This window comes from Pelodiscus sinensis, chromosome 9 (assembly GCF_049634645.1).
Source record: "Pelodiscus sinensis isolate JC-2024 chromosome 9, ASM4963464v1, whole genome shotgun sequence".
NCBI classification, from domain to species: domain Eukaryota; kingdom Metazoa; phylum Chordata; order Testudines; family Trionychidae; genus Pelodiscus; species Pelodiscus sinensis.
In genome coordinates, this window is record NC_134719.1 from 17578294 (window position 1) to 17590755 (window position 12462).

The following is a 12462-nucleotide window of genomic DNA, read 5'->3' on the forward strand; positions in this document are numbered from 1 at the left end:
TTCATTTACTTCTGTTTCTGCTTACAGATACAAAGCTATTGTCTCTCGGCTCATCAGAAAGCAAAATCAACAAACAATAGATGAGAAACTGTTAGCAATTAGGAAAATAGAACAGGAAAACAGTTTGTTCTCCCAAGCTCCAGGTAAGGAATCAGTCCCATATAATGTAATGTTTCCGATATATATATATATATATATATATATATATATATATATATATATATATATATATATCGGAAACATTACATATATATATATATATATATATATAATATGTAGAACTTGATTTACACTGGTGTAAATCAAAATTCACTCCGTTGTATTTTAAAACCAATATGGCGAGGAGTCCTGTGGCACCTTCTAGACTAACTGAAGTGTTGGAGCATAAGCTTTCATGCGTAAAGACCCACTTCGTCAGATGCATCTGACGAAGTGGGTTTTTCCCACAAAAGCTTATGCTCCAACACTTCAGTTAGTCTAGAAGGTGCCACAGGACTCCTTGCTGCTTTTGCAAATTCAGACTAACACGGCTACCCCTCTGATACTTAAAACCAATGTGAGATTATAAATCAGACCTGAAGGGTGTTGACATTATTTACTGTGATAACTTGGGATGTTAGATACCGTGTAATTGAACAGTCGTATAACGGCATCAAATTTTAGTGGTTACCCAACTATTTGATAGTCCCCGGGGGTGCAACCACCTGTCACCCCATACTGCTGCCTCTAATACAGAGGCATCAGCGCAGGGTGGCAGCATCCCCTGTCCAGTCCATGGGGGAAGTCAGAGCTCCCTGCTGACAGAAGCTGCACTGTGGAATGCCACAGTGGATAGGGAGCTCTGATGCCCTGTGGATAGGGTCTGCTGTCTCTGATAGAGGCAGCAGCAGGGGAAGGAGGCAGGCAGCACTGCAGATCTGGTGCTGGGGGGAATCGGCTTTTAAGCTGGCTCCCCCCAGCACTGGTTCTTGTCTGCCCCATTCCCACTGCCTCTGTAGGCGGGGGGCAGATGGCTCTGTGGAGCCAGCACATGCAGAGAGCCGGCTTTCACCCACCCCCCTCACTCACTGTGCTGCTGCCTCTCTATCAGAGGTTGGGAGTGGGTGGGTGGATCCGGTGGGAATGGGGAGCAGCCTTAAAGCTGGTTCCCCACAGTCACCAGCTCCCACCTTCCCCCTACTCCCTCCCCCACTGTCTCTGATACAGAGGCAGAGGGAGAATGTGTGTAGTCGATAGGCTTAACCAATGAGCCAAAGCTTATTGGTTAATCATGTAGTCATCTATACTTTGACATCCCTAGTAATAACCAGGGTTCCAGGGGAGCCAGCTGAGGTCACTTAGTTAGGGTGCTCTGCAAAAAATGGGACAAAAAGCTGGTGGTTATTCCAATATTTATATTTACCAAGCCAGCACAAAACAGCTTCTGTATTACTAGAACCCTGGGTAGATAGAAAATTTGTATCTACATCCCTGTTCACAAAAACAAGCTGCGGCTATCCGCTTTCACATCCACAGATGTGGATACCTGCAGATATAAAGTGAATATCTGCAAATTTGCAGAGTTCTAGGTATAAAATTTGTATCTACATTTGCACCTGTATCTGCAAAAAAACGATATAAAGCAGCTATCCATGGATTGTCAGGCTCTATGTATTTCCTTGTTGGTTAATCAAAAGTTCCTGGAAGTACCAATCACCTAGACACCCAAGTCAAATAAAGGTCTATGAATCCCAAGGGACTTATTACCTACCAGGTCAATAAATATTTAAAATCTTATCCAAAATACAGGCTCCCAGCCAATTCCTATTAACTAAACTAAAACTTATTTTAAAAGAAAGGAGAGAGTATTGGCTAACAGATCAATATACATACAGACAAAAGTTCAATTTTGAGGTTCAGATACATAATAGAGATGGACTGGACTGACTGGACTAAGCTGTTGGTTGATGGATCTTGTCTTCTGTGACACCACTGGTGAGCGACTAAGCCAATCCTCAATCGGCAAATCAGATTATAGTTGTCACATAAAAATCTACCATCTGTGGGTGTTGTATGCTCTTTTCGGCTCCTATGCTTTTCTTGTAATGGCTGGATAGGTTGACTCTTGAGAGCCTGTACAATAGTTTGCTGTCGGAACAATCTTTCCTGAGCTATGATTTCCAGGTCACAGGAAGATATGCCACATTACTTCACATTGGCCTTTAAGATATCTTTAGAATGCTTATACCAACCACCTGTTGAGCACTTTCTATGAACAAGCTGTCCAAAGAAGACCATCTTTGGTATTCATGTATCATCCATTCCCATAATATGACCAATCCAACAAAACTGTTGTTCATAAACATTGCTTCCATGTACGTGACATCACATAGCTTCAGGACCTCAGTGTTTGGAGTTTTGTCCCACCAATTCACATGGGCAGTCTTCTTGCAGCAGCACATATGGAATTGATTGAGTTTCAAAACGTGGTGGAGATATATGGCCCATGACCCCAAGCCGTACAGCAGGATATTCAGGACAACTGCCTGATAAATGTTACCTTCATAGGAATACTAACACCATGGTCATTCCATAAGCACTTGGTCAGCCTTTCAAAGGCAGGGCTGATTTTGACTAGCTAAGCAGGTACATCAGCAGCAGCGTTTATGCTGGTCACAAAAGGTAGCAAAACTTATCAATAGCCTTAAGAAGAGTATCAGCAGCAGTGATCTCTGGAGTGCTGGGTTCTTTCTGAACAGACTGAGCCTTAACCTCTGTATTCTTGAGGCTCACAGTGAGTCCAAAAACAATGAGTACAAGTAGCAAGCCAATCAAAAAGCTCCTGTGCACCCTCAACTGAATGATCCAACAATGCACAGTCAGCACAGATAGTTGGAGTGAATGCTTTGGTGCAAGCCTGGTGTCTTCAAAGGTTACAAATCAGTTCAGAATTGAATGGGTATGCCCAACACGCAATCCTTGACAGCAACTAGAGTACCATTGAAAAGTAGATGATCTACAGGAAAGAAGCAAGGACACATCCTTGCTTTGTATCATTTGATACTTCAAAAGGGACTTATGTCTCTGCATTGTTAAAGATATGAACAAAAACACCATCACGAAAGGACCGAACTATATTGATAAATTTTTCAGGACAGCCAGTTCACCCAATTACCTTCCAATGCCCATTTCTTTTGACTGTATTGAACACCTTGTTGATGAAAATCACATAGAGATCCTGATGTTGCTGTCTACATTTTTCTTGGTTCTGCCTGACTCTGAATATCATAAAATCATAGAATCATAAAATACTAGAGCTGGAACGGACCTCAAGAGATCATTAAGTCCAATCCCCTGCCCTTACAGCAGGACCAAGCAGCATCTAGATCATTCCTGATAGACATCTATCCAATCCGCTCTTAAATATCATGTCAACAGTGCTTCGATTGGCATGAAATCCACACTGACCTTCAGGAATGATGCCATCTGTGAACATGTGTAATGACAGCTGGTTGCAGAGGATGCAGGCCAGGATCGTACTAGCTATAGATAGCAGTGAGATGCCCCGGTAGTCATCACGGGATGCACGGTCACCCTTTCTCTTGCATATGTGTATCGTCATGGCATCTTTGAAGTCCTGGAGGACTTGTTCTTTCTTCCAAATGGTGATAAATAAACAAGTGAGATGGCATATCAGCTGGCCACAACTAACTTATAATAGAGATGATGATCTCGTAGTTGCAAAGAATTCGTTCAGAATTTAGTCCATGGTTATAGTCCAAAATCCAATATCATGTTCAGGATCTACCAGCTTAAAGATGGGATCTCAATCCTTATGGTTTATGCTCCCCCTTCATGAAACCATAAGCAAATCTGAGGCGGGGTGAGGGGGCAAAGATCAAGACCCTGGGGCCTTTTATACAGTCCTGGGTAAACAACAGGATTTTGATGTAACCTTCTGTTTCCCAAACATCTTGGTAATTAGCATAAAGTAATTTATCCATTAAGTAGTTGTCGCACATTTTACAGAGACATCTCAATAATGACATTTCATCACCCAAGTTTCATCTAAATGTTAATATTCCCTTTTGATCTCTGAATCAACAATTATAATGATAGACAGGAACTGTATGTTTACATGGCTAGCACCTATATGGTATAAGTAAACGGATATAACTAGCATTACCTCTAATTTAACAATACAGATTTGCATTTCAAAGTTCTAGCCTAACTACCTAGCATTGAATGTCCTTAATTTACATGGTTCTCACCTGCCTCTATAGGTTGACGCAGGATCATTTAACCCTTTCTGACCATGTGTCCTATTTGGCATAAGGTTTGTTGCAACCATATAACAATGGTATCAACAATGGCTTTTACGGTCATATTATAATCAGATAACACCACCAAGGGCAGAAATAGTGTCTATCACTATTCACCCACATTCGAATTTGCTACACCTCTGTGCTGGTTGCTGCTTTTATTCTCTATTATATTCGAGAATAATATATGAATATTCTATGTCATACTCATTATGTTATTCGAAGTATAAATGGAACTTGCTTAAGAACTTCCACCCTGCAGTGAGAACTGACCAGGGACCTGATCCAAACCCCACTGATGCACTGGGAGTCTATTCATTCATTTCATCATTTGGAGCCTGATCCATTGCTCAAGTTTACAGGTCTGATTCTCCTCACTTTGTCTAGTGAAAATGTAAGTGAAGTTTCACTTGTGTAAAACTGGTGTAAATAAAAGGAGAATCATACTCTACATTTGTAGGATCAGAAAAAAGGCTCCATTTCAACTGGTAAAAGATACATGTGCAAGCTTTTCATGTCGATGCGGAGAGCTGAACCACAGCTGTTACATGTGGAAGTTAACAGACTCCTATTAACAAAGTCTTTAATTATACTATGAGGCTATGTCTACACTGGCGGGTTCTTGTGCAAGAATATCTTGCGCAAGAGAGAATCCACACTGGCCGGAAGCATAGCGCAAGAACGCTGCACTCTTTCACAAGAAAGTGTCCACACTGGCAGGATGTCCTTGTGCAAGAACTTGGCCCCGGAAGCACTCCGGCCATGTCAAGAGGTCACCAACGGCGTCTGTGGGTGTGCACCGGTCCCCCACTGGGAAACACGCTTAAAGGGACCCCTGGACGGCCGTTTCCCTGCGGCTGCGTGCTGAGGCACCTCTGTGAGGCATCGAGAGCCACAGCCATGCCTTCCACCTCAGCCCCTGGCAAGTGGCCCTCGTTACAGCCATGGAGACAGAGAGGGACCCCACCCAGCAAGGTCCCCTCATGGTCATCACTGAGGCTGTGGAGGTCCGTCAGCAGGGAGTCACACTGCTCCAGCAGGAACTGGAGACTGGGCAGCACATGCTGGACCAGATGAATGCTGCAGCTGCACTTGGGCACTCGACAGGTGCCCGTGGAGCCACGACACCAATGGGGACTGGTGGGAGCGCCTAGTGCTGGGACAATGGAGCGATCAGCACCAGATGCAGAACTTCCGGATGTGCAGGGGGACATTCCATGAGCTCTGCACTTGGCTCACCCCTGCACTCCAGAGGCAGGACACCCGCCTGTGCCCTGCCATCCCCGTGGAGAAGAGGGTCGCAATTGCCCTCTGGAAACTGACCACCCCGGACAGCTAACGCTCCTTGGGGAACCAGTTCAGGGTGGGCAGGTCCACCGTTGGCATGGTTGTCCAGCAGGTAAGGCCCCTGGGGGACCGCGGGTTCGCCCTGGGGGAGGGAAGGGGCCAGACTCTGGGGAGGGAGGCTGTAGGGGTAGGAGGAAGCCTTGCACCCAGGGGGTCATGCTGTCCCTCCTGCACACAGCCCTGCTGGGAGGGAGGGACCATCAAAGGGAGGGAGAGCACACCCCAAGGGCCCATGTAGCCACTGTGTCTCATTCCGTGCATCCCCTGTGCTCTCATGAGCGCCTCTGCAGGTCGTCTGCGCCATCAACAATGCTCCAGAGGGTCATCCGCCCCCGTGACCTGGACACCACCATCGCCGGCTTCGCCACCCTGGGGTTCCCAAACTGCGGGGGAGCCATGGATGGGACCCACATCCCCATCCGGGTGCCAGAGCACTGAGCGGCCTGGTTCATCAACTGGAAGGGCTATTGCTCGGTGGTGCTCTAGGCACTCGTGGAGCACCAGGGCCGATTCCAGGACATTTATGTGGGGTGGTCTGGCTGGGCCCACAACGCCCGCATCTTCAGGCACTCAGGCCTGTGCCACAGGCTGGAGGTGGGGACCTTCTTCCCCCAGCGGGACTTCACCATTGGGGTCATCAGGATGCTGGTCTGCATCGTGGGGGATGCGGCTTGCCCCCAATGGCCTGGCTGATGCAGCCATACATGGGCCAACTGGACTGCAGCCAGGCCTCCTTTAAGGTCCACCTGGACTGGGCCCACAACCCCGTGGAGTGCGGCTTCGGGCGCCTGAAGGCACGGTTCAGGTGCCTCCTGACCCGCCTGGACATGGGGGTGCATCTCAGCGTGCTGTGTGCTGCATAATATTATTGAGGGGAAGAGGGAGGCCTTCCTCCCGGGGTGGATGGCAGGTGAGGGCCAGGCCTACCAGCAGCCGCAGATGGCTGGCGCCCGGCAGATGAACCGCGACAGGATGTGGGTCCGGGAAGCCCTCCAGGTGCTGCTGGACCGGGCCCTACAGTAGGCTACGCCTATGCCTTCGACCGCAGGGTTCCCCCCGTGCCTCCACCTCCCACTCACATCACCACCCCTTCCTGCCACCCTTCCCTCACCTCCCAATAAATATCATGCACTGAGTTACAAAAACACACTTTTACTTACAAGGGGAAGGGGGTGGACTGTGGGGAGGGGGAAGGAGCGGCCTCTGAACTGGGAGGGGGGAGAAGGAGGCTCTGAACTGGGAGGGGAGAGAAGGGAGTTCTGAACTGGGAGGGCCTCATGGGTGGGAGGGGAGGCAGGGGCGCCTGTGCCCCTTGTGCCGGGTTAGGGCAGGCTGCACCAGGAGGTGCCGAGGTTGGGGGGCCACAGGATGGGGCAGCAGGGGAGCCAGAGGTGGCCCGCAGGCACCTGTGTGCCCATATGTGCTGGGGGGAGGGGCCTGTTGTGCCTTCCCCTGGGGCAGCCACTGTGTCCCACAGGTGGCCATGGATGCATGCTGTGTGCAGCATCCTTGGGCTGCGTGGGGTCCAGCCTGCGCCCTTGGGGCTGGGCTGCTCCCAGCCGGATCCCCCTCCCCCAGGCTGGGTGTGCATGACCCCTGGGATCCCAGGCGTGTGCTGGGGCTGGCTGCCGTGTTCATGTGCCACTTGGTCTGGCTGCACAGGGTTGCACATGCTGCATGCCGCTGCGCAGCATCTGGCCAGGCTGTGCCATGTGCTGTGCCCTCTCCCCCATCCCATGGTCCCCCTACCCCCTGCACACTTGCGAGTGGCAGCTGCAACACTCACCAGATGATCCGTCTCCGGCCTCCAAGGAGGCCCAGGACACATTGTGGCTGCGGGGCAGGGCTGGTGGGCTCTGGCTGCCATCCTCTTCCTCCTACTTGGTGGTCCGGTCGCCCTCCTCCTCTTCTGGGTCCGTTGGCCGGACCACTGGGGTGGCCACTGCTGTGTCCACCTGGGCCTGCAGGGCTTCGGCCCCCGTGTCCCCGAGGATACTGTGCAGGCAGTGGTAATGGGGACAGGCTGTGGCTTCACTGCCCCCACTCTCGCTGGCCCGTACGTGGGTGAGCCACAGGTCTTTCACCTTGGCCCGGACCTGTTTCAGGGTCCGGGCCAGGTGTTCCTGTGCGGTCAGCACCTGGGCTATGCGGGCAAAGATATCAGCGTTTCTCCTCCTGGACTTGGGGTCCCGGCGGGCCTCCTCCTGGCCCAGATGTCCAGGAGGGCCTTGACCTCGGCGTTGCCCCAGCATGGAGCCTGCCGCTTGGTGCCCCTGTGGGCCTGCTGGGTGCTCTGGGGTGGCTCCTGGGTGGGGACTAAGGGACCTGGCTGTGGCTGAGCAGCTGCCATCGCTCCCCCTGGCTGCTCCCGGGACTGCACATGGCACGCGGCTCCGCTGGGTGCCTGTGCCTTTAAGGGGAGGCCAGCTAGGGGGAACCAGCGAGTGTTGATTGCGTGTATGGAGTGTCGGAGAGGCCACCTGTGTTGTTTTCCCGGAGGCCAGTTCTTGCGCAAGAAGCCTTTGCCGCGCGAACACGCTGCCCTCTTGCACAAGAGCCCTGCGCAAGAGAGCTTACACCTGTTAGGAAAGAGCGTAGCTCTTGCGCAAGACGCCCTCTCTTACCACGCCGTACTGTAAATTTCCTTGCGCAAGAGCAGGCGGGCAGTGTGGACGCTCTGCGGGTTCTTGCGCAAGAACCCACCAGTATAGACATAGCCTGAGTGTGGTGGTCTAAATGGCAGAAAGAATTTATAAGTGGTTCAGGACAGAACATTTCCTGTCCTAAGTCTGAGCTCAAGCCCCACGCTAACATGGGGGATGTGGGACGCTGCATTTGATAGGTTGGGGACAATTGATTAAGCAGTTGATGATGTTAAAAGTAGTCCCAATTTAGATGGGACAGTGGTCAGAGTTCAGGACAGGCAGACAGCGCTCTATATAAATTGCAGAATAAATCATGTGATAAGTGTGCTTTATCACAAACGTATCACTGGATTTATAGTGTGCATGTGTACAGCCTCTGTATGTGCCTAGGAGATATGTATCCAGAAATAGAGCATATAAAAAACTGCACTTTAAAAATGAAAAATGTGGCTGTGGCTTATTTTGGAAAGCTTGTTTGCACTTACCTGTTGTTTCCTTTCTCTTTATTAATCTGTTTTGCTTTGCATATTTCAAACCATAGATATGCCTGGCCTAGTACCGAAAAATCAAGCAGCCGATAAAGAGAGACCCCACAGCAAAGAAGAAGAGCTATGGGAAAGAGAGGTGGACAATCTAGTAGCTTGGACTAACACCCTTTCTACCAAAGGATTAGAAGATTAAACTGTGAGATCACACATACAGATACAGAAACACTTTTCTCTCGCTATTTATCAAAAGACTTCTGTACAGTTCTGAAGAGGCAAACCTTCAGTTCGCATTTACTCTCATTTACTCTTTATTCAGGCAAATTCCTAACAGCTTCAATGAGAAGATGAGTAAAAACTGGGCAGAAATCTCAGCTTCACCTGTGTGAACTGGTTTTTTCACTGATACTTATGCTACCACATTCTCTTCAGTAGATTTGCTGTGGAGTTACCAGTTGGATTATACTACATATATCTCTGTTGGTGCTGCACAAGATGGAATAGAATCTGCAGTGCACTTTCTCTTATGTGCATTCATTCTACAGGACTTAAAGGAGTAAAAAAAAGTGTTGATCATTACAGACAGCAGTTCTGAACTCTGTGGATTTTTGGAGGCAGATCTGTTAAGAAGGGGCCATTTCTCCAGAGTCATTTTTATAGTGAAACCAAACTTTAAGGTTCTGTCTTTAAGCACTCAAAAACCAGAAAGTGGCCAAGCTAATGTTGCTTTTGTAGAATTAACTCGACCTTTCGTGCTTATAGATTATAATGTAGTTTTTAATGTACATGATCCCTGAACCAATGTTAACTGGGAAAGGGATTAATGTGTCTCTTATCAGAAACTTTCTGGTTTATCCATAGTGGCCTTATATAGGTTATAAAGGCAGCTCAGTGTAGACCTACTGGTGGTGAACAATCTGGTATACACACACAGTATGTGAAAGGACTCATAAAGGAAAATATAAGGCCTATGTCCTGCATCCATGTTACCCAGACTTCAAGACCCGATCAAATTCTCGTATTTAGATCAGCAGGGACTTTGTTGGTTAGGGACTACCAAATCAGGTCCATAAAAGGAAATAGTTTTTGGTGGTGCTTACAAAAGGGGTAGATTGTAAGCTCCCTGAGCTGGGGATTGTCCTTTTGCTCTGTGTCTGGATGATGGCTAGTACCTGGGTTTTCCAGGCACTATTATAATTTACATGATAATAGTGGTGCACTGTGTGGAACCCAGAGCCAGAGAAGACGGGTAAGGCATACAGATTATATTCTGTGGTGGAATCAATTAGAAATGTCAGTTCTTTGGTAAAATTTGAAAAATATTTAGAATCTAGTAGTACAGCTTCTCATCTGTACAAAGAGGATAACCAACTTCCCCCCTCACAGGAGTGTTGTGAGGATAAATACATGAGGTACTGTTAAAAGCTTAGCTACAGGGTGGCAGGTATACTCTGCAGGAGAAGGCACTGCCATCCTGGCCCTGCCAAGACTCCGCCCCCAGAATGCCACGCACTGCCCATGCTCAGCTACTACAATGATAGGGAGCTGTGGTAAGAAAGATAAGCCCCATGTTGGCAACGAAAGGGCTAATGAGAGCCTGGGGAGCCAATGAGACCCAACCCAGTACACTGGCAGCAAATGTGAAATATGGAAAGGGGTGTTAAAAAGAGGAGACCTGGTGTGCTCAGATCTGCTTCTCCTGATGTGAGAGAAGCCTGGATGCAGCCCAAAGACTGTGTCAGTCAGACAAGCCCCATAAGAAGGGATGACGAGATGCTGGCAGATCAGCTGAAATACGGACTGCTTGAAGACAAGTCCTGAATAGAAGAGAGGGTCCCACTGAATATTCAGCGGATGACTCTGTTTTGAGCTGTGGTTTCTTATTTCTGATTTTATTTGTTTTTTAACCTCAGCAGTCTGGAAGGGTAAGACTGAGCTGGAAGGACAGCTGACCTACAATCAACTACTTGTGGCTGCTTGAGTCATGTCCTGATGGGCACACCCGGTCACAGGGGCCTTACAAGTGCCTAAAATAGCTAGATAGTGCAGTGAACTGAGACATAGATGACCTGGGATATCTTCCTGTTTCTGCTGCTAACCTGTTGCATACTATGGACAATTCCCCTCTTGGAGTCTTTGTTTCCTGTGCCAGCCTCTTTTGTTTGCCTTTTCTATTATGATTGCAAGCTCTTTGGGGGTAGGGTCTGTGTCTCCCTATATGTTTCTACAGTACCTACCCCAAATGGGCTCTGATTTCATTTGTAGTCTCTACATAGCTCCAAAAACGCCATTAAAACTTAAAAGAAAATGTTTATTCCAAGACAAAATAACAGACATTTGGAACTCTTCAATGACTTTCATAAACTGTTTTAAGCTTTCTTTAGAAGAGCTAACATATTTGTTTAGTGCATTTTATATCCTATTTTCTTAAGCAGTTTTGTAAGATCTGAGATCACCCAACTTAAACGGGGAACATAGCTGTGGGAGGAACAAAGTTTTAAGCTGTGCAGACCTATACATTCACATCTGGAATGATTTATAAACTCTTTTGCAGAAAATGATATAAATATTTCCATGTGCTGTAGTCAAGGGACAAGGAATAGTCCTCAAAAAGTATTAGTCCCAGCAGACTTGCATGTGAGAAGAGAGGAAGGTCACTGCAGCACTGATGTTGACAATATCTTTTCATAGTCTGTTCGTAGCAAAGGGTGATGGGACTGTGTGATGCAAAACTGTAGTTAAAATTTCAATTTGTGAATGCACGTATTATTTTAATCCTGTCAAACGTATTTGGAAAAATGATCTCCAGCTACAGTTGCCTTCTATAATCTTCAATACAAATCCAGTCCCAATGATTCCAGCTTACAAAGTGTCAGGGCTCTGCATTACAAGTTTGACAAGTCCCTTAAATTTTGGATCAGATTTTTATTTGCTGTTGTGAATGATCTTTGTTTCATATGCCATATGTTGTAAAGGAGATGTTCTCCCTGCAATGCATGTGTGCAATGTTATGTGCTCAAATAAAGTCTTTCTGGGGGAGTGAGTGGTAATGAGACACCTAATTAGTTGTGCATAAAGAGAGAAACTTGTTAATTTAGTGGGTTGTCTGCAAGGATTAGATGCAAATCATCTAGTAATATGCTTTGGACACAATTCTGATCATGCATGCATTGACTTTGCACCAATGTAATCCTAGTAGAATTACTTCAGATTTACACTGGTATAAGTATAACCAGAATAGGGCCTTATTGTTTTGCTTTTTGTTTTTGTTTTTTGTTTGTAAAGCATGGTATCCTCTAGATGGCGATACACTCTTATGTAATAGAAATAGAAATGTAGCCGTGTTAGTCTGGTGTAGCTGAAGCAAAATACAGGACTATGTAGCACTTTAAAGACTAACAAGATGGTTTATTAGATGATGAGCTTTCGTGGGCCAGACCCACTTCCTCAGATCAAATAGTGGAAGAAAATAGTCACAACCATATATACCAAAGGATACAATTAAAAAAGTTTCCCCACCTCTAATATCATTAACTCACAGACACTTACCTTCCTTCCTCCCCCCCCTCCCCCCCCGCATCCCCCTTCTGTTCTGAAATGTGATTTGTCCTTTTCATATGTGTTCATTTTTTTTAATTGTATCCTTTGGTATATATGGTTGTGACTATTTTCTTCCACTATTTG

At 47.2% G+C, this 12462-nt stretch overlaps 1 protein-coding gene across 2 annotated transcripts in view; it reads left to right on the plus strand.

Annotated features, from left to right (window-relative positions):
* Nucleotides 1-12162, plus strand: part of UBE2U (ubiquitin conjugating enzyme E2 U) — a 37076-nt gene extending 24914 nt beyond the window's left edge. For both annotated transcript variants that reach the window (XM_014574570.3, XM_025185646.2), the window contains 2 exons: nucleotides 28-143; nucleotides 8835-12162. In XM_014574570.3, coding sequence (XP_014430056.2) covers nucleotides 28-143; nucleotides 8835-8974 — 256 coding nt within the window. In that variant the 3' untranslated portion in view covers nucleotides 8975-12162. The remainder of the gene's footprint in view (nucleotides 1-27; nucleotides 144-8834) is intronic.
* Nucleotides 12163-12462: the final 300 nt, after the last annotated feature.